Source organism: Carassius auratus, chromosome 10 (assembly GCF_003368295.1).
Source record: "Carassius auratus strain Wakin chromosome 10, ASM336829v1, whole genome shotgun sequence".
In the NCBI taxonomy this organism is placed as follows: domain Eukaryota; kingdom Metazoa; phylum Chordata; class Actinopteri; order Cypriniformes; family Cyprinidae; genus Carassius; species Carassius auratus.
This window is the reverse complement of record NC_039252.1, coordinates 7347153-7369557: the sequence shown is the minus strand read 5'-3', so window position 1 is coordinate 7369557 and position 22405 is coordinate 7347153. Positions and strand designations below refer to the sequence as shown.

At 36.0% G+C, this 22405-nt stretch overlaps 2 protein-coding genes across 2 annotated transcripts; one reads left to right on the top strand and one right to left on the bottom strand.

The window, feature by feature from the left end:
- Positions 1-7649: 7649 nt before the first annotated feature.
- isl1b (ISL LIM homeobox 1b) lies at positions 7650-11243 on the bottom strand. The gene is made up of 6 exons (XM_026274606.1): positions 11156-11243; positions 10833-11022; positions 9521-9765; positions 9053-9327; positions 7883-8017; positions 7650-7804 (listed from the first exon to the last, which is right to left on the bottom strand). Exons 1-6 carry the CDS (start codon positions 11172-11174, stop codon positions 7688-7690), a joined length of 981 nt encoding a protein of 326 aa, XP_026130391.1. The 5' UTR covers positions 11175-11243; the 3' UTR covers positions 7650-7687.
- A 1171-nt stretch (positions 11244-12414) lies between these two features.
- golph3b (golgi phosphoprotein 3b) lies at positions 12415-19975 on the top strand. Its single transcript, XM_026274610.1, has 4 exons — positions 12415-12826; positions 13359-13490; positions 13597-13711; positions 18020-19975. The coding sequence occupies exons 1-4, from the start codon at positions 12614-12616 to the stop codon at positions 18442-18444; spliced, it is 885 nt and encodes a 294-aa protein (XP_026130395.1). The 5' UTR covers positions 12415-12613; the 3' UTR covers positions 18445-19975.
- The last annotated feature ends 2430 nt before the right edge of the window (positions 19976-22405 follow it).

Genomic DNA, 22405 nt, shown 5'->3' with positions numbered 1-22405 from the left:
CCACAAAACAAAACACCAAACACAACTAAACACCTCAAAATAAAACATCAAACACCAAACACAACAACAAAACACCACAAAACAACACACCAAACACAACTAAACACCACAAAACATCAAACACCAAACACAACTAAACACCCCAAAACAAAACACCAAACACAACTAAACACCACAAAACATGAAACACAACAACTAAACACCACAAAACAAAACATCAAACACCAAACAAAACTAAAGTCCTCAAAACTAAATATCAAACACCAAACACAACAACTAAACAACAAACACAACTGTGGCAGGTGAGGGGGGGGGGGTGTGGGCGTGGTTTAGCGAAGTCTGCAGTGGGAGAGAGAATCAGGAGATGAACGGTGAGTGAGTGGTTTGGACAGAAATGATCAACACCTGTCTCTTGTTTCAGTAATTGGCGTGGAGAGAGTATATAACGCCAGGAGAAACTGGAGCAGTTGAGAGAGAAAAAGGAATGCTGACGTGCCTGAACCGGAAGGAGTTACCTGGAAGTGTTTTATGATAGTGTGTATCGATGTCAGAGTAAATGTCAACATTGGTTTTAGAAAACATTATTTTTGTTAATAAACTTGTCAGCAGTCCAACCAACCCCTTGTCCTCTTCATTTCCAACCACAAATTTACTACAAGAACAACTAAACACCACAAAACAAAACACAAAACACAACTAAACTGCAAAAAAAACATCAAACACCAAACACAACTTAACACCACAAAACAAAACACCAAACACAACAACTAAACACCCCAAAACAAAAGAGTAAACACGACAACTAAACACCAAAAAACAAAATAGAAACACCAAACACAACAACTAAACACCACAGAACAAAACACTAAGCACAAATAAACACCACAAGACAAAACACAACAACTAAACACCACAAAACACAAACAACAACAACTAAACACTAAAAAAAAACACCAATTACACCAACTAAACACCACAAAACAAAACATAACAACTAAACACCACAAAACATCAAACACAAAAACTAAACACCACAAAAACAAAACATCAAACACCAGACACAACTAAACCCCAAAAAACAAAACACCAAACACAACTAAAAACCACTAAGCAAACCACAAACACAACAACTAAACACCAAAAAAACAAAACATCAAACACCAAACACATCAACTAAACACCACAAAAACAAAACACCAAACACAACAACTAAAAACTACAAGGCAAAACATAAACACAACAACTAAACACCACAAAAACAAAACACAAAATACAACTAAACACCACAAAACAAAACACCAAACACAACAACTAAAAACCACAAAGCAAACCACAAACACAACAACTAAACACCAAAAAAAAAAACATCAAACACCAAACACATCAACTAAACACCACAAAAACAAAACACCAAACACAACAACTAAAAACCACAAAACAAAACAAAAACACAACAACTAAACACCAAAAAACATCAAACACCAAACAAAACAACTAAACACCACAAAAACAAAACACAACTAAACACCACAAAATAAAACACCACCAAAATATCAAACACCAAACACAAAACACAACAACTAAACACCACAAAACAACAAACACAACTAAACACCACAAAACAAAAAATCAAACATCAAACACAACTAAACACCCCAAAACAAAATGTCAAACACAAAAACTAAACACCACAAAACAAAACATGAAACACCAAACGCAACTAAACACCACAAAACAAAATATCAAACACAAATCACAACAACTAAACAACAAACACAACAACTAAACACCACAAAACAAAACACCAAACACAACTAAACACCAAAAAACAAAACATCAAACACCAAACACAACTATACACCACAAAACATCAAACACAACAATTAAACACCACAAAACAAAATATCAAACACCAAACACAACAACTAAACGACAAACACAACTCTGGCAGGGGGTCGTGGTTTAGCGAAGTCTGCAGCAGGAGAGAGAATCAGGAGACGAACGGTGAGTGAGTGGTTTGGACGGATATTATCAACACCTGTCTCTTGTTTCAGTAATTGGCGTGGAGAGAGTATATAATGCCAGGAAAAACAGGAGCAGTTGAGAGAGAAGGACTGCTGATGTGCACCTGAACTAGAAGTATTTACCTGGAAGTGTTTTGCGATAGTGTGTATCGATGTCAGAGTAAAAGTCACCATTGGTGTTACAAAAGATCACTTTATTTTTGTTAATAAACTTGTCAGCAGTCGAGCCGACCCCTTGTCCTCTTCCCTTTCCACCCACGAACTTACTACAACAACAACTAAACAAAACAAAACATCAAACACCAAACACAACTAAACACCACAAAACAAAACACCAAACACAACAACTAAACACCCCAAAACACTAAACATGACAACTAAACACCACAAAACTAAATAGAAACACAAAACACAACAACTAAACACCACAAAACAAAACACCAAACACAAATAAACACCACAAGACAAAACACAATTACTAAACACCACAAAACACAAACCACAACAATTAAACACCACCAAACAAAACACCAAACACAACAACTAAACACCACAAAACATCAAACACCAGACGCAACTAAACCCCCCAAAAAAACATCATACACAACAAAACACCAAACACCAATCACAACTAAACACCACAAAACAAAACACCAGACACAACTAAACCCCAAAAACATCAAACACAACAACTAAACACAACTAAACAAAACACAACAACTAAATGTGATTTTATTAACAAAGTTCGGGAGAAGCACGATCAGATAATCATCCAATTTGGCACAGGTGCATCTCATTTAGCTAATCATCTTAAATAGCACACAAGTGTATATATATATCCAGTCTTCCTACCTCCTGTCTCACGACAGTTTTTTCAGCATCCCTCCTCCACCCCAACTCCTCACTTCTAATCTATTTATCCCAAATTGGGGATAGGGGGAGTTATTTGGGTTCGGGCTGTGCTCCGGGCCCGGGCCCCTCCCCCAGGACAGCACGCCAAAATATGCCTACTATTCGCCTTCAGATTATATGTAAGGGTGAACTCGTGAAACACCACAAAACATCAAACAAAACAACTTAACACCACAAAAAAAACATCAAACACAAAACACCTCAACTAAACACCACAAAAACAAAACAACAAAAACCAAACACAACAACTAAACACCACAAAACAAAACACCAAACACAACAACTAAACACCACAAAACATCAAACACCAAACACAACAACTAAACACCACAAAACAAAACACCAAACACAACTAAACACCAAAAAACAAAACATCAAACACCAAACACAACTAAACACCACAAAACAAATCACCAAACACAACAACTAAACACCCCAAAACAAAACACTAAACACGACAACTAAACACCACAAAACAAAACACAACAACTAAACACCACAAAACACAAACCACAACAACTAAACACCACAAAACAAAACACCAAACACCAATTAACACAACTAAACACAAGGCAAAACACAAACACAACAACTAAACACCAAAAACAAAACACCAAACACAAAACACAACAACTAAACACCAAATAAAAACAACTAAACACCACAAAACAAAACACCAAACGCAACTAAAAACCGCAAAACAAAACCCCAAACACAACTAAATACCACAAAACACCAAACACAACAACTAAACACCACAAAATAAAACACCAAACACAACAACTAAACACCACAAAAAAAAACACCAAACGCAGCTAAAAACCACAAAACAAAATACCAAACACAACTAAATACCACAAAACACCAAACACAACTAAACACCACAAAACACCAAACACAACAACTAAACACCACAATATAAAACCCCAAACACAACAACTAAACACCACAAAACACCAAACACAACAACTAAACACCACAAAATAAAACATCAAACACAACAAAACAATACAACCGGTCTCATTTGCATCCAGCTATTTTAAGCTATACAAAACAGTTTGTTTGGCTGCTTGATATTGACAATAGATTTTTTCCTATCACATTATTTTAATCTGTTATCATAATTAAGAAAACACTGGTTTATACTGCAAACAGTTTTACCGTTTACTACACATTGTTATTCTCCTCGTTATTTACCAAAAGAGGCTAATGAAATGGAAGTCTCACCCATAGGTTTACTTCTGCGTCGAGGAAAAAGGTGGGTAAAAGAAGATAATTTGACAAACGTCTCAGTTTTTTTTTAATTTTTTTTATTCATGCAATGGTTCAAGTCACTGGTAAACAAAACAGCTTTGTTACCATCTTTAAAATACCTTCTTTTATGTAGGAAGGAAGAGGACAAGGAACGAGAAGAGTGGTCTCAAATAAGATTAGGGCTGCAGTAGTCGATCATGTGATAAACCATGGTTTAACAATGAGAGAGGTTGGACTGAGAGTCTAATTTGAGTAGATTTACTGTGGCGGGTATAATTCAAACCTTTAGAAATGAGAACCGGTATGTAACAATCTAATGTAATGTACACATGTTCTAATGTACACATAATATATTTTTGACCATAACAAACAATAGGCCTATACCTCTAACAAATATATTTCACTGTTGTATCCTTGCATTCATTTTCTACAGTGCATTGCATTGGTCACAGTTTGGTAAGGTATCAAGAGAGAATATAGCATGTGACGTGGATGACGTATGTTGGCCGGACCCAGCCAGAGGAGAGATACACCCAACCATCTCCACATGCAAGCACACACCGTATGTTTGTTTTACACTACATGCTACAACACTACATATTTTTTATGTTTTCTTTTCTTTTCAAACTGTGTACACTAATACTACGTTTACAACCACTAAGAGCAAAAAAATAAATAAAGTTTGGTTTAAATGTTGCTTTTGTTTTTCTTTATATATTCAACAGCTCTCTCCCAATTACATTCAATCATGTACATGTGAGCTTTTAAAAGAAGAGCTTTAGGTTTTGAATAACAGTGTGTATATGACATAATCAAAAATATAACATTATGGTAAAGGTGTTTACAACGTAAGACAAATGTTTGCTTTTGAAATATGTTTGTGATATTTTGACTGTGGTGTTTCGTTTTGAAAGAGATGTGAGACATTTTGCATCTTGTGTGTGCAATTCTTGAATTTGTTTGTTAAGTTTTGAAAAAAAGAAGAAAACTTTGGAAAATGTGTATAAGCAGTTGAAAAAAACTAATAAACTAAAACTGCTGGGTGGAGGAAAATGTCTTTGATTCTTTAAGTAATTCAGTAAATGGCTCTCTTAATGAATGGACCTTTAAATCACTGGTTCACATGGTTTGTTCAAAATGCAGATGTGCTCAGAGACACACAATAAATCTGCTATGTCTATATAGGTTTTGTTTTTGATGGCAAAAGTAATAAAAACCAAATATAACACAGTATTAACTTATTTAATGAACTGTAGTATACATTCACATTTGTACTCGTTATATTCGGGACAAACAGTACTGGTATGATATATTTATGTAGTTGTTGCCTTGTGTCATATTTGTCAACTTTCAACTGTGAGAAATGTAAGATGATGGCCTGAGGGCGGGGCCAGTGCATTAACTGTTAAAATATTTTAATCACCTTATTTTTTCATAACTAATTAATTAATGCATTAAACCAGCAGCCCTGCAACAAACAACAAAACACAAAACACCACTAAACTTCAATCACAACAAAACAAAACACCAAAACAACACAACAAAAGACTAAACACCACCAAACAAAACATAAAACAAAACAAAATACCAAAAACAAGAGACACAAAAAAACACTAAAAGAAACAAAACACCACAAATAAAAACTTCAATCACAACAAAGCACAAAACACAACAAAATGTAATTCTTAAAATTATTTAAAATTCATAAAAGAATAGATCAATAGTAAAATAAAAATGGTTGATGTTTCTGTCTCATGCAACCACTTAGATGTACTTTCCTTGTTGCGGCACATTCACAAAATTAGCATTTTAATAAAACCTTCTCAAAGACGTAGACAATTACGCTTGAGGCTTGATATTTCTCACTCTGTTTTGTAACTTGACAATAAATAGGTAGGGGCAAAGATGAAAGCTCTGAGAGCAAAAAGCAGAGATTTGATCCATTAATTCATCTCTTTCTGTGTGGATGAATTGCCCCGTTGAAGTGCAGCACCTCTTTCATTATTTGATCTGGAGCACAAAAGGTTGAGAGCCCAGACCAATGCTATAAAGCACCATCTCCAAACAAGATCTTTTCAGTTCACTCACATGCTTAACAGCAGAGAAATGGGGGAAACAGTGATTTGATTATGCGGCACATGATTCAGTTCAAAACACAGGTCCTGCATAAGAGAGGTACTTCACAGATCAATATGAGCTTCAGAACAGCACATCTGCTTCTCTTTTCCTTTAAGGAACAGTATTAAAAATGGAAATCCTTCTTGCTTAAGGACAAAACATAGGGCATACAGATAACAGCCACTTTCTTATTATTTCTACAGAATATGCAGTACGTTTCATAAATTTTACAAATAATACATTGGCAATCAATTCAATCTTAAGTAAATACTACTTTTTTGTAAATTGTACTGCATTGATCTTTGTTCTATTTGAAATATTGAAAAAAAAATGTTTTTTACACTTTGTCCTAAAATGTCCTAAAGTTTGGTTAACATTTTTTTTAAAATAAATAATATGTTTTTCCAAAACTTTTTGGGCTGATCAATGAATTTGATTTTGGTCAGAGAAATCAAAATAGTTAAAAAACTGCTTGATAATCACCAAAATAATATTTGTAAATGTATTTATTAGACTATAATGGCACATGAACAACACAGCACCAGTTTATTTACAAAATTATTACATAATATTTGAAGAAATAAATACAATAATTTAACAGTTAAACTTTCTACGAAAACAATATACATGAATTCAGGTAAGTCAGAAACTGAACAAATGAACAAAACGATGCACACAGCTTCATAAAACCATTTATAATTACATATACTGAGGAATAAAATACAATAACAATTCATTCTAGCTGAAAAATACATAGTCAAATAATACTAGTCAGAGCACTAATACATTGTCAAACTCTAAATCCTGAGATTATGAACTTTAAACACAATAATTGACTATTATTCTAATAATATATACTACTACTCAAAAGTTTTGAATTAGTAATATATATATATATATATATATATATATATATATTTTTTTTTTTTTATTTTATAGAAATTAATACTTTAATAATATTCTTTAAGGACACATTAAATTTACCAAAAGTGACATTAAACACATTTATAATGTTATACAGTAAATACAACAAATCATCATATTAGAATGAATCCTGAAGGATCATGTGACACTGAAGACTGGAGTAATGACGCTGAAAATGCATCTTTAATCACAGGAATAAATTACATTTTAAAATAGATTCAATTAGAAAACAGTTATTTTAAAACTGTAATAATATTTCACAATATCACTGCTTTTACTGTATTAATGCAGCCTTTATGAGCCTAAGATTCTTCTCTCAACAACAAAAAATAAATAAATAAAAAATTCCTACAGACCCCAAACTTTTATAAGGCAGTGTAATATAAAGGAGACCTTCATTATTTTCCCAGTTAACTGTCCAGCACCGTCTGTGTCAGTGGAGGGAGAGGCTGAGTTTACTCACTGATGTCTGCAGGACTTGCTGTGAGGCTGCTGGGTGTGTCTGCTAGCTGAGCTGATATTGACACAACTTCACTTCCAGTGGAACAGGGACCTTCCTTTGATAAAGAAAGCTGAAAACCAAATCAATCAAGTGAACAACAGTACAAAATTGTGTTAGTAAGCCATCTTTTGTATATCTTCATTTTTACCAATCGCTGGTATGATCTGTGTTCGGCATCCTTCTGCAGAATGAAGTCTGTCAGTAGTTTCCAGGGTGGGTTTATCCAGTCACTGTCACTGTCCAGCTCTGGACTGGACAGCAGTAGCGGATCCTCTGAAACCTTCTGGGAATGAAACACTTGAGTTCTCTAATGCAATTTAACCAAGCCATAGACACTGCTAGAGTGTAGAGGAGCTCTCTGGTCCAGGATTTATTATTGCTTTTGTCATCAGTACAATAAGAAATCAAATGCATCCATGCAATGCATTTGTTAAAATTTGAAAAGATAAAGATTTTTTTATGTTTTTAAAACAAGTCTCCTATACTCACTTCTATGATTTAATAAAAAAAATAAGCTGAATTTTTAGCATCATTACTCCAGTCTTCTAACATGTTAATTTGCTGCTCAAGGAACATTTCTTATTATTATCAGCGTTTATAAAACAGTTGTGGTGCTTCATATTTTTGTGGAAACAGTGATAGATTTAATTTTTCAGGATTGTTTGATGAATAGAAAGTTAATTTGAAACTAAAATCTGTTGTAACATTAAAATTGATTCGTTTTGATCTTCACAGGAATACATTAGATACATTTTAAATTATATAAAAAAAAAAAAAAAAAAAAACGTTCATTTATATTGTAATAATATTGAACAATATTAAAAATGTTACTGTATTTTTGATCAAGTAAATGCAGCCTTGATGAGCATAAGAGATTTCTTTTTAAAAACATTTGGACAAAAAAATGTTTTAATAAGCCACATCAGTATATTACACCATTAAGAAAACTTGCAGACGCATATGAAATGCTGCCACGGACAGTTAATATGAGGAAATGCATGATAGAAGTGAAGTGAAGTGACATTCAGCCAAGTATGGTGACCCATACTCAGAATTTGTGCTCTGCATTTAACCCATCCGAAATGCACACACACAGAGCAGTGAACACACACACACACACTGTGAGCACACACCCGGAGCAGTGGGCAGCCATTTATGCTGCGGCGCCCGGGGAGCAGTTGGGGGTTCGATGCCTTGCTCAAGGGCACCTAAGTCGTGGTATTGAAGAATGTAATTCCTTTCAAATAAAAAGTTAATTGTTAAAAGTTAAAGTTCCATAAAAGTAAATGTTACTATGGGTAAGTAACAGCCCACTTACCAGACAGCATTCAAGCTGCTTCTGTGTGTTTCTTATCATCAGACCTCTCTTCTTATCTTTGCATCGCTTGTTCTGGAACCAGACGCGGATGACCCGAGGACTGAGGCCCGTCATTTCCACCAGCTGCTCCTTCATGAGGGCGTCCGGTCTGGGATTAGCGCTGTAACAGGTCTGCAGCATGTGTAGCTGGGACTCGCTGAGCACCGTCCTCACACGCGTGGATCTCTCTGACCTCCTCGGCATCGACGACCAGGACGGTGTGGATCTGATGCCCTCTGTCAGATACATAATGAGAACTTTTACCTCAAAACCTTTTGCTCATTTACACAGCAAATGGTTATAAAATGTTAATAAATTTGACTTCACAAATGCTAAAAATAAGACATTGAAACATTATCACTATCAAAACAAAATTCAACAGCGATTCGATATTGTTCATAAGTGTTAGTACTTATGAACTCCACTTACCGGATGGATCAACAGTCTCTTTCTGTTGGTTATCTGAAGTACCAGTGAATTTGTTGAAAAGCTCATGGTGGTTTGTACAGAGCAGCTGACCGTCCCGCAGAACATACTCATCTCCAGGGACTAGCGGACGATTGCAGCCCTCGCATCGAAAACACTGGACGTGATAAATATTCGCTCGTGTTCGCATGACATACTCCTTGCTGATGAGGGCTTTGTGGCATTTTGCACATTTACTGGTGCATAATCTGACAGAAAATATAAAGAAGAAAAGAGCCAAGAGGTATTTTATATAGATCACAAACTACATTTTTTGAATGGACGAAAACTGCACTTAATAATACAATGTCTATTTAAAAAAATACAATGAAATATAAATTAATAATAATAATCCTAATTCTAGAGCAAATGACTGTCAATGAAAAAACATACAAACAGACAAAAAAAATGATAATCTAAATCTAATAGACAGTAAAATACTGTTAAATGGGAGTGAAAAAGAACATATTACTTTCTTTCCCCGAATTCTCAGTAAAAGCTCATATTGATTTGGTTTTTCACTGAAATGTTTCTTCATATGTTACATCTTATGTTGTTAAATTAACGTTTATTGCCTTATTTTAGTGTCATGTGTGTTACCGTACACTTTTAAAAATAAAGGTTCTTTATTGGCATCAATGGTTCCACAGAGAACATTTCCCATCCATGGAACCTTTTCATTCCACAAAAGGTTCTTTACAGTGGATAAAGGTTTTTTAGATTATTAAAATCGTCCCCTTGGGATTATAAGGTTTTGAAATATTGAGCTTCAAAGTTGTTGTGTTCCATTTGACTGTGTAGATAGAACCTTATTGTTTTTTAAAATAAAAAGTCCCATAATATACACATTAAAAAATATATCACATAATGTAAATATGTTAACACAGAATAAGAATATGTGAATAACTCAATTTTGACAAAAATGTCAGATAGAACCTTATAATTCCAAAGGGAAAAAATGTTCTCCACACTAAGAAAAAAATATATATATATCTGTTCACTGAAATGTTCTTTTTGGGAACTAGAACTGGTTCTTCTATGGCATTGCTGTGTTTGTAGCCTTTATTTTTAAGAGTGTAATGATGTATTTGTGGATGACACAGTCAGGAAAAGCTTTGATTCATCATGTGGCTCTCTCTTTCCCACCTGTGGTTTTTGGTGGATGTCGGAGTAGTCTATTATAAGTGTTAAACTAAACAATAAAAAAAAATATTTTTTTGTTATTATCCCTTTCGATTTATTGTAACTTACTTTTGAGAAGCAAAGCAGCACGCACCTGCTGTAGTGGTCTTTACAGAAGGTCTTGCCGTCTCTGAAGAAGCAGGTGCAGGACTCATCCAGAGACTGTTGGCACTCCGCGCACTTCAGACACTGCGCGTGCCACTCCAGATCTGGGAAAACCCGCAGGATGAAGCGATCCCGGATCTGATGCCCACAGCCCACGCAGTAGGAACCCAGCTTACCATCTTTGAGAACACACATTACAATATTTATATGCCTGATCTATCAATTGTAGTGACATTTAACGAAGATACTAGTTACTCAAGCATCTCATCTAATGCTATACCTAAGTTCAACTTTTGATCGATGATAACTTACTGTTCTGAGGATCTGCCATGTCAGAAGGCCGTTTTCTTTGATATTAAACACTAAAGAGAAAGAAAGACACTATCGATCTACAGGGTTACTAATGTTAGTCTGTCTCAAAAACTCACTCACTCCTCTTTATTTATTTGATGTGACGCATAGTGCAGGAGCGCCAATCAGCTGCTCAATGATGAACTTGAGTATTACTGAGAATAATAGACACAGCGGAGTCCCCGCCCACTAACACTGGGACACGCCCACTGCAGGTAACATGTGGAACACTGATAACTGTATTCTACATAAAAACAAATAAATAACATAGAGAATTCTTGCTTGTATAATTATATATCAGGGTACCAACGATTCTTTAAAGTAAACTGATGGTACTCAAAACACCTAAGCATTTTTTTATAGAATCTGAATTATGCAACAATTGAAAATCTGCTCAAGTTCTGTGCACTAAAGTGTTTTAACGAAGGTGTTCCTTGCAGTGATATTGACAGTGCTGTATTAGCAATAGGCTTTTTTGTTATTATTAATAAACACATTCATTCATTCATTACATTTCTTGAAATTAAATAGAATCAATTGTAAAATAAATGGTGTAAATTGTATATTTTGAAACTTATTTATTTATGTGAGATTTTTGGTCTCATTTTCAACTGCATATCTGTTTCATTTCTTGAAACCGAATAGATTTAAATATTTAAAGGTATTTTCAGTAACATATCCATAGATTTATGACCGTAAGCACATTGTTTAGCCCTGTTTTGAAACTTTCTGTGGATTCATAACATATCTGATCATATATGCTAATGACTATGTGAAAGTTCTCTCTCTCTCTCTCTCTCTCTCTCCCTCTCTCTCTCTCACACACACACACACACACACACTAAATAACTAAATAAGTACAACGTTCTTGTTTTACTATGACTATAATAATAATAATAATAATAATAATAATAATAATAATAATGATAATAATACATAAGCTTTAGGTTGTTAATGAAACAAAACTTCATGCAAAGTTTATGTTAGTTTTTGGTTTTAAAAATAACGTATCTAAAACGGTTTCAGAGAGAGTTAGGTTTACACCAGCTGAGGTTTCCACATAATAATGTATTAATTTCTATAGCTACATTTATTTACAGGACGTTGTAGTTTAAACCAGATTTATCCACTCTGTTAATATAAACCTGTCACCCACAGAAATAGGAAACGCGGGCGTTCTCGCTTAAACGATCACGGCGACGTCACATATCATGCGTCATTACGTCATCAATGTCCGCCATATTGAATAAGGAAGAAGAGGAACGTCCCGGATGCATGTAAACATCCACGTCAACGGAAAGTGTATTAATGAAACAGTTATAAGGGCACGGAAGAGCGCGAATACAGACATCATCGGCTCTGGCTGATGTATAATTAAAAGACTGTTAAACACGGTGGTGTTTTAGGTTTGTGCTAACAATGGCTTCCCTAACGCAGAGAAACTCGGGCCTGGTGCAGAGACGGACCGAGGCCTCACGTAGCGCCGCCGCCGCGGAGAAGGACAGAAGCTCCGGCGAGGATGAGCACGAGTCCCGCCGCGGAGAAGAGGACGACGACGACCAGGGAGACGCTAAAGAAACGCGTCTGACTTTAATGGAGGAGGTGTTGCTGCTCGGACTCAAGGATAGAGAGGTTTGACGAGATTTATGTGGCTTTAGTCCAATGGTCGCCAGGAAGCGGCTAGTAAGGACTAACTTACGTTAGATAAATCCTGAAACACGACAGAGATTAAGTGTCTTAAGAGCAGCTGGTCCTGGAGACCTTCACCATTTAGCCTTCTAGAAGGGTGGCAGTCGAGTTTTATAGTAACATATGGCTGCAAGGAAAGTCTCTAGAGCTGTTTAAGGAACGTTAAGTGTTCTGTCATGGTTGTGAATTGTGCAACTCTTTACAACTTAGCCCTATAATAACAGTTGCAAACAAACTAGCTTGTAAATGTTTGGACAGTTATTTCGTACTGTCACACAAAATGAACGCAGTCAAGAACATAAGTGGCATTGACTCTAAGTTTAAGTGTATGAAGTTCTAGACATTTGTTGGTTTATTCAAGCATGATATTGTTTTTTTTTTCATATCCATGCTAATGATAATAGCAGGGTATCTTATGTGATACCTGCTGGTGTTATTCTTAGAATAATAATTGATTGACATTTTTGTTGCTCAGGGTTACACATCATTCTGGAATGATTGCATATCGTCTGGACTGAGAGGGTGTATGCTGATTGAACTGGCCATAAGAGGCCGCCTGCAACTGGAGGCTACTGGAATGAGGAGGAAAAGCCTGCTAACCAGAAAGGTAGGTTTGTGTGTGATTGATTTTTTTTTTTTTTTTTTTTTTTTTTGCAGCTGTTTTTTAAAACGCTTCACGTTTTTTTTACTCTTTCAACCTGTTTGTTCTTCAGGTTATATGTAAATCTGATGCCCCCACTGGAGATATGTTGCTAGACGAGGCATTGAAACATGTTAAAGAGACTCAGCCTCCTGAGACAGTCCAGAGCTGGATTGAGTTGTTAAGTGGTGAGTTGTGAACATATGATACAACATATATGTACAAGAAGACAAGTTATCTATTCAAGGGAAAGTTCACAGTTCCAAACCTGTATGACAGACTTTCCTCTGTGAAACAAAGAAGATAGGTCTATGGTTTTCTGTTTACACCCTGCTGACTTTTTTGTTCTACTTAAAACTTTTGAAACATTCAGAATATCAACTTTGTGTCATGCAGGAAGTCACAAAGTTTTGGAGCTTGTGAATAATGACAGAACTTGAATTTTTGCACTTAAAAACTTTCTAAGTACACGAAACACTGTTCGCAACCAATTCTACTTCTGAGATGCTTTTTAGAGTGAAATAACAGCTATTGGGGTTTCAGTAAAGTGTTCAATAAAGCCTTATAGGCCATGGACCCAAACCGATCAGATAAAAGGGGAATTGCATTGCGAACACTAATTTGAAGCAAAGTATTTACAAATCTGTAAAGACAAATGTAAAAGCCTGTGTTCTTAATGGCTTTCTGAGTTTCTTTAGGCTTTAGGACTACAAATCCCACGAAGCATTGCGAATGGCATAATAAAATTCAAACCAATGAAGAAATATGAATCCTATTTATTTAAAAGGGGACATAACACACAATTTCAGCTAATCTCATGTTAAATGGATAGTTCTCCCAAAAATGAAAATGTTGTCATTAATTACTCCCCCTTAAGTCTTTCCAAACCTGTAAGACCTTTGTTCATCTTAAGAACATAAATTAAGATATTTTTGATGGAATCCGAGAGCTCTCTGGCCCTCAATAGACAGCAGTGATATTATCACGATCGACGCACAGAAACATAGCAAGGACATTGGTGAAATAGTCCATGTGACATCAGGGGTTCAATCCTAATCTTATGAAGCTACGAGAATACTTTTTTTGTGCGCAAAGAAAACAATAATAACATAATTTATTAAGCAATTCTTCTCCCTAAGTTACCTTCCGTCATTTTGGAGAATACCTCAGAACGTAATCAACGTAATGAGCATTATTTACATTCATCATGCACTTAAATGTAAACAACGCTGATTACGTTCAGTGAAAGCGTGCGCATGCTGGATGTAATCAATGCTTATTACGTTGATGATGACTCCCCAAAATGGTGTAATGTAAAGAAATATATAAATATCTTAATTTGTGTTCCAAAGATGAATGAAGGTATTACAGGTTTGAGTTAATGCTTCTCTCTGAAAACAGTTGTGCTCCTGCAGGCGTCGAGAACGTAGCTAAAAAATCATGAGCATGCAAATCTTTTGCATAGTGATCATCTGCAAGAAATGCAGAGAACCAACACATACTTGCACAACTCGTTGCTGCCTCAGTGAAACAAACTGCATCCAGTGTTTCCTTTAATGCTGGGTTCTTTCTCTCACAACTAAAAATGTATTTTTTTTTTGAGGAGAAGTGCCCATACGAGGAATTCCGCCCTTTATGATGTCATACAAAAAAAACACAAAACTTTTTGAAACTTATACGAACCCTGAAGGGAGCTCCAAAGAAGGCAGGAAGTAAACAAATGTCAAATTCCTCCCTCAGAGACCAGACCTGTTATTAATCTTTATAAGTGGTTAAACGGATCATAGTTGATCCGTACGGACCAAGCCCCAATCCATGGATTAATTGCAAAATGTAACCATAATGGAGTTATAAGTTTATCATTTGTTCGTATTTACCCAAGAATTTTTAACAATTCCTGGGACAAAAGGTGAAAAGGATCTCGATTTGTTACTCGCGCGCAGTACTCGAGGCGCACAGCCACACACACACACGAAGTGCACACATACGTTTCAGACGGCATGTGAACAGAACTGAATCCTTGTCTGAATCCTTTGAACAGACACATAAAATTATGACAATAGCCATCTCGACAGTCATTCATTTAAACGCAGTCAGTTATGTCTCAAGTGAATGAAAACAGCTCAGAAAGGAAAGGGATGTATCATTAGATTGTGTCCATGCATCAGGTCTTAAAGGGACAGCGGCCTATAAATAATGCAGCTGTCATTAATGATCTTCAAACAACAAAACAGCTGTGATAAAAATCTATATTTAATTCATACAGTGAACACAGTGTTATTTCCCCTAATTACATTTCTGTATTTAAATACTACCAACCATATTTTATTTGTAACATATTGTGTTGTATTTATATATGCTGTGTATTTGTTCTTCTTTTTACTGCTGTTCTCTTGTCTCTTTAATCATGTTTAAACATTCTTAGTTAATCTAGTAGTATTTGCTGATGTATCAAATCATTACTTTGCCCTATGTAATAAATAGAAAGCAAGTGAAATGGAAATCTTTTATCTTTACTTGTGAAAATGATTAGATCCATGGGTCAAAAACCATAATGTGGTCCAAACCATGATATTTGTGATCCGTTGAACCACTAATTGTTATATATTAATACGTGGCAAGAAAGTGGGATACATGTACAAATAATAAATTACATGAAATCCATCCGGACATTTTACTAGATGTTGCATAGTTCATACAAGACAGACTCATGCATTTTGCTTAAAGGTAAGGACCCTACACCATGCATGTTCATCAAGATTCCCCTCTGTCAGACATTTTATTGGACTGTCCAGCTTTTAATGAATGCAGAAAATATAACTTGCTTATTTGCTGTTTTTTATTGTATTTGTATCGTATTTTTTGCATTTTCTTTGCCATGAAAATAGCCTTAGATGCTGACTTAGCATTAAATAAATATATACTATACTATATGAATCCTGAAGGAGTGCATTTTACACAGAAATACTCCGTCATATACGTCCAACTTGTTTTTTGAAACTTTGGCCATGTTTAGCATGAGAATCCAATTCTTTAACGGTGAAAATAAGTCAGGATGCATGAAATAGCATTACACCTCCCCTTTAAAGTTGTTGTCTGTATTTATAAAAAAGACAATACAAAAATACTATTCAAGACTGTCTCTGTTACATCATTTGCAGTGCTTCATGGGATTGGACATTCCTTTTCGAGCTCTTTTGGAGCAATTTTCTCACTCCAATTCTGATTGGTGGGATTTTATATACAGAATCACAAGTTATAGTTTTTCACCACAAATTGTGTTGTTACATGATTATTTTAAAAATAAGTTGAAATAATGTTTGCTGATGGTTTCAACAAATGCAGAGATTAACATCCTCAGAGCTCAAAATAGGCTTGCCTATTTAAGGTTTTTAAGTAATTGTCAAATCTTAATTTTCTGCAGAGAAAATTTGAGTTTTTTTTTTTTCACAAACCGAGTGCTGCACTTCATTGGTTCAAATGGTTGAAGTGCTGAAAAAATAGGAGAAATTTGTGGCATCGCCCAAATTGAAAGAATGCCTCAAAGTGATTTTGATGTCATGTAGAATTTAAGGGTGCTTCCACATCTGTAGATCGATTGCTTTGTACCAAAACAGGGATTGAAATTATTACAATGTTGCTTTTTATCCTTGGTGCGGTTCGGTTTCACATGGCAAAGTTTCTAAACGGACCAAAATTGTTAATGCAAGTCACGTGCGAGTAAACTTTCCTTTCATTGGTCAAAGTTCCACAGTTTATTTTCCAAAATTCCACTAGCTGTCATCTGTCAGGATGGAACGACAACAGCTTAGAGGGCTTGTTGTTGTTTTGTGTTTTTTTTGTTTTTTTCGTAGCTGTCATTATATTAATTAATTTATTATAAAAATGAAAAGGCGTGCTTTGATTTTTAATGGCGAAGACGTGCTCACCCACAGATATCGCCTGCATCCCAATGTGCATACTATCCATCCTAAATTCTACAATATGTGATATTAGTAATTTTCATTACTATTTAGGGCAGATAGGGTGAATAGTATGCACATTGGGACACCGGGACTGTGCACTGCTTTTTATGGAACTTACGTAATTACCCATCATACATTGGCTATAGCCCTGTTCATTGGTCAATTGGATTGGATTGCTTTCTCACTACAACTGAACCACTCCAGAGTTCGTTCTTAATCGAGCTGAGACCACCTTATTCAGGTGATCTCGGATCAGTTGTTTTGGCGCAGATCTGAGCACGATTGCCATGTTCACATATGCCCAAACGAAATGAGCTAAAGGGGGAAATGGGCCAGGTTCCAAATCAATGGGCCAGGTGTGAAAGCACCCTTAGTTTTTTTTTTATTATTATTGGAAACTAAAATAAGACATTGATTTTGTAAGATTTAAGATTGCTACACATGTAAAAAAAAAAAAAAAAAAGAAAATACTACAAATGGGTCAGTTCAATTGTTCCTAGTCATTTCAAGAGCCATTTTTACATTCTGTAGGTGAAACCTGGAATCCGTTGAAGCTGCATTACCAGTTGCGAAACGTGAGAGAGCGTTTGGCTAAGAACTTGGTGGAGAAGGGTGTCCTCACCACAGAGAAGCAAAACTTCCTGCTTTTTGACATGACCACCCACCCGCTCACCAACAACACCATCAAGCAGCGGCTGGTGCGCAAGGTCCAGGAGGCCGTCCTGGAGAAATGGGTCAACGATCCCCAACGGATGGATAAGCGTGTTCTGGCGCTGCTGTTCCTGGCACATTCCTCTGATGTTCTAGAGAACGCCTTCGCTCCTCTGCTGGACGACCAGTACGATCTGGCCATGAAGAGGGTGCGGATGCTTCTGGATCTCGAGCCCGAGGCTGAAGCTGCCAAGTCAGGAGCCAACGAGCTGCTGTGGGCGGTGGTGGCCGCTTTCACCAAATGAATATCCAGAGTAAAGAGAAAGGGACTCAACTTTGTGCTCATGGCATTGGACTCGGACGGCTGGCCCCAAGCTTGGTTGATTCGGACTAATATTGGTGATGGTGATGATGGAAATACAAATTTTGAAGGAGATGATGATGCTGATAATGACGATACTTGGAAAGGGATGGCTCCGTCTCATTGTCACAGTTTTGTGTCTGACCTTCACAAAGGTGTTGCCCTGTCTACTTCAAATGGCCAATAGTTGCTACATGATTGCAATTCACTGTGAGGCTTCTTGTAGTTAATGCACTTAGATCATAAAGTTCACACAAGAACAAAAACGAACGCATTGAAGGAGGTGTTTTTTAAAGGGTCTGTACTTAAATAGGCCTTGACTCTAATCTAAATCAAGATCCTGGTATAATTCTACAGTTATCTCGAACTCCATGCATCTTTGAATAAGGAGCCACTTCTTCTGAACACACAGGCTTGATGATCCTTGTCGTGGTTACATGAAAAGGTCCTGTTTGGGTTGTATGTGCATAATCAGCAGTAAATGTTCTATTAACTTCTGCTACCTGAAATAGGTCTTGAGTTGAGAGAAAATAAACCATTTCACATTTCAAAAGACTGAAAAGCAAGCATCGGTTTTTCGTCAGTTCTTTAAAGATACACGTCCCTGCTTCCTTGCAAGTCTTCTTTCCAGAAATGCTCGAAGAATAAAATGTTCTAATGTGTGATAATATATTTTTTTTGTTTTTTTGCTTGGCAATTCACATCAGCCTGTGTATGAACTGACTATTGCTTGATAGGAAATGTAATGTAACTCTCAGCCTTTTTGTTCTTTGTTTGGCTGAAGTACCACAGTTCATTCCGTCAACGAATGGCTCCGGTTTTGTACTTGAATACACCACAGACAGGTCAAGGAAGCGAAGTTCACGAATACACCTTAAATCAAACGTCTGGGTTTAAGTTTCCTCACAGCTTCATTCATTTCATGCAAAAGGCCAGTCAAACACTAGCGGAGCAACAATTATAAGAAAGGCTTGCACTCCCGAGGCCTTTTCATAGTGATCACTGCATTGATGTAGCTGTCTTGTCACATATATATGGCTTTCTTCATGTCATAATCTCTCCTCTCGCTATATTTCCAATTTTATACTGTTTTTAATCATTTTTATTTTTGTTCGTTAGCAATATTTCCAAGTCGTTTGTCATGTTTTTGGTTGTCTCTTGTTCTGAAAGAGAGCAGGTAAAGCACAGTCAAGGGATATGCCCTTCCTGTGTATGCAAGCAGGTGTTCGACATGATGATTTACTGTTAGTAAACAATTCATGAGCTGTAAAAGTAGAAATGGTGTGAAATAGATGCCCTGATTTGTACATCTGCTTTTTACCATATAATAAAGAATATCTTTAAGTGCCTGGAAGGTATATAAATATTAGATGTCCTCCTCCTTTGTGTGTCACAGATGTTTTCTTGTTGATTTAGAGTTTCCAATGCTGTGACTGAGTTATAATAAAGTCAATTCTCATTTGTTGTACTGAGAACATGGTATAAATGTGGCATTATCTGCGCACCTCAGTAAATTGACCATAACCTCTCTCTATCTTTCTCACTCACTCATATATGAGCAGTTCAGATAAGATTGAACTGCAAGTTCACCAGTTTCATTAAAATGAGTTGATTGTTGATTCAGAAATGGCTCGGATGGATTCAGTTCAGTGAAGTATTATGATGCGCTCTTGTCCTATTGTGAAGATCGTATTATTAAAACGACAGAATGCCTTCAAGATGGCGAATTTGGGGGTTTTCTGGGGGGGGGGGGGGGGCAGGGAGTTTATATCCAATGAAAAAACAAGGGGAAAAAATGCTTTATAAAGCATATGTACAATGCAAATGCGTACAATTGGCTTTATATAATAATCATGAAGCTGCTTTAAATTTAATAACCTATCGTAATCGTACTTTAGGTCTACTATCATATTTTGAATATGCAGCTAGTTTTATTATAAATTGTAATAAAAAAAAAAAAAAAAAAAAAAATCACCAAATTTACCATCAATACAAACACTGAAGTAGTTTATGCTCAGGGTTTTTGATTCACTGAACAGAACGGGTTAAGTTTAGTCGAGTTAGTCTACGTTGCTTATGCAGTTCTTGATTTACTAAATAAAACTGAATGAAATTAAAAAAAAAATTTAACTTCTCATGGGTATTGTTTGAAAGTCAGACTAGTTGTGTTTAATCAAAAAATTAAGGGACAAATCACACAAATGCAACTTACAAGCAGTTTATTTTGTAGTCTTGATTATATTGAATTAGTTTCAGAAAACACCATAAACATTAGTCAGAACAGTGTTAATCATTTCAATTGCTTTGACAATAAATTGAGTTACAGTAGAAACATTTACAATGTGATCACTTAAGTATTATAGATTTACCCACCATAAATAGCCTACATATTTCACCTGGACAAATTGTGCCCCAAACTTTACCTTTATACTTAAATATATTAATTGAAATGGCTTATATAAATACTCATTTAAAACAGGCAACTCCTAGAATTTGCACATTGGGGATCGTTCAACAAAAAAAGAAAATCTAATTGCAAATGCAGGTCCTCAGAAAATAAATAAATAAAGAGTGGCCCCTAAATAGAATTTGGACAAGTAAGTCACTGCATTACTCATGAAATATCAAGCAAGTGACAAATGCAAACAACATATTCAAAGTGGTTTTCAGTTTTTCCTCAAAAAAGCAAAACCAAACAAATTACATATAACCCAAATAGGTCTCCAGTTCATTTTTATAGCTAAATGGGGTCATGTATCCAAGTCTGAAATTTGCAATTTATTAGGCTAGGCCTATATATAAATTCCATAAGTAGGCTACAGAACAGGGCATCCATTTGCCACCATCTGTAATTTTACAGTCTTATGAGAATATATGAGAGTGAAGAAGCAGAAGTCCTTTTGTAAAGATCTCCACCATTCGACATCAAGAATGAAAACTCTTCCTGCTGACACAGTTCAAACCCCTCAGAGAAACCGACCAGAGATAAATATGGCTCAGAAGAGCCCAGAAATGATCCAAGTGATCAAGGACCATCTTATCCACGTCTTCATCTTGGAAGGCTATATTCCTGTTCAACTTTTGTTGTTGTTGTTGTTGTTAGACGACGCACCTCGTCTTCGGATACGAATCCTCTCGAGATGCTGGGTCCACGTTGGTTCGGTATTGACATTTTCCATCCCAAAAAGCTGTCCTTTTCAGCTTTTCCCGTCCGTGTGTAGTTTCTGGAGTGTTAGTATGAGCTCCAGCAACCTGTATTTCCAGTTGAGCAGATCTCCGATTCTACGCAGCTCCTGCGCGCACTCGACGACAGTGGCTTTCTCTGTACAAGGAAGTAACCGAAAGTAATTCAGTTAGATCGTTCAGATGGGTTATTTTACAAAAAACTTGGTTTTAAAACAGATTAGTCAGTTTGTTTTACCTTTCTTTGCCATCTCAGATCGAAGAGTTGACACGTTTAAGTGTTTCAACAGTGTGTTCCTCGTATGAATCCACAAGTGCCGGCTCCTGACCGCGTCTGACTGCGACGAGCGTACTTCTCTGAACTATAGCTATAGATAGAAGCGGCGGAGTTAAATAGAGTGACGTGACTTCAGGCGACGTAATAAACATCGTGACTTCCTGAGAATTCCCGTCCACGTCACGCTAGATGATGTGTTGTTTACATGGCGTCTACCTGTTCAGTTCTTCCTATTTTAATGTAAACATCGGCACTTGTCTCGTAAAAACAACTGAGCGATAACAATATATACCTGTCCATGGGGGAAGATGCTCTTTAAGAACAGTATGCATTTATTTTTGTGTTATTAATTGAAATGGAGATACATTTTATCACAGCATGTATTTAAGAACTGAATTAGCCTATTTAAATTATTAGAAATATTAGAAACCTCTCAGGTCAATTT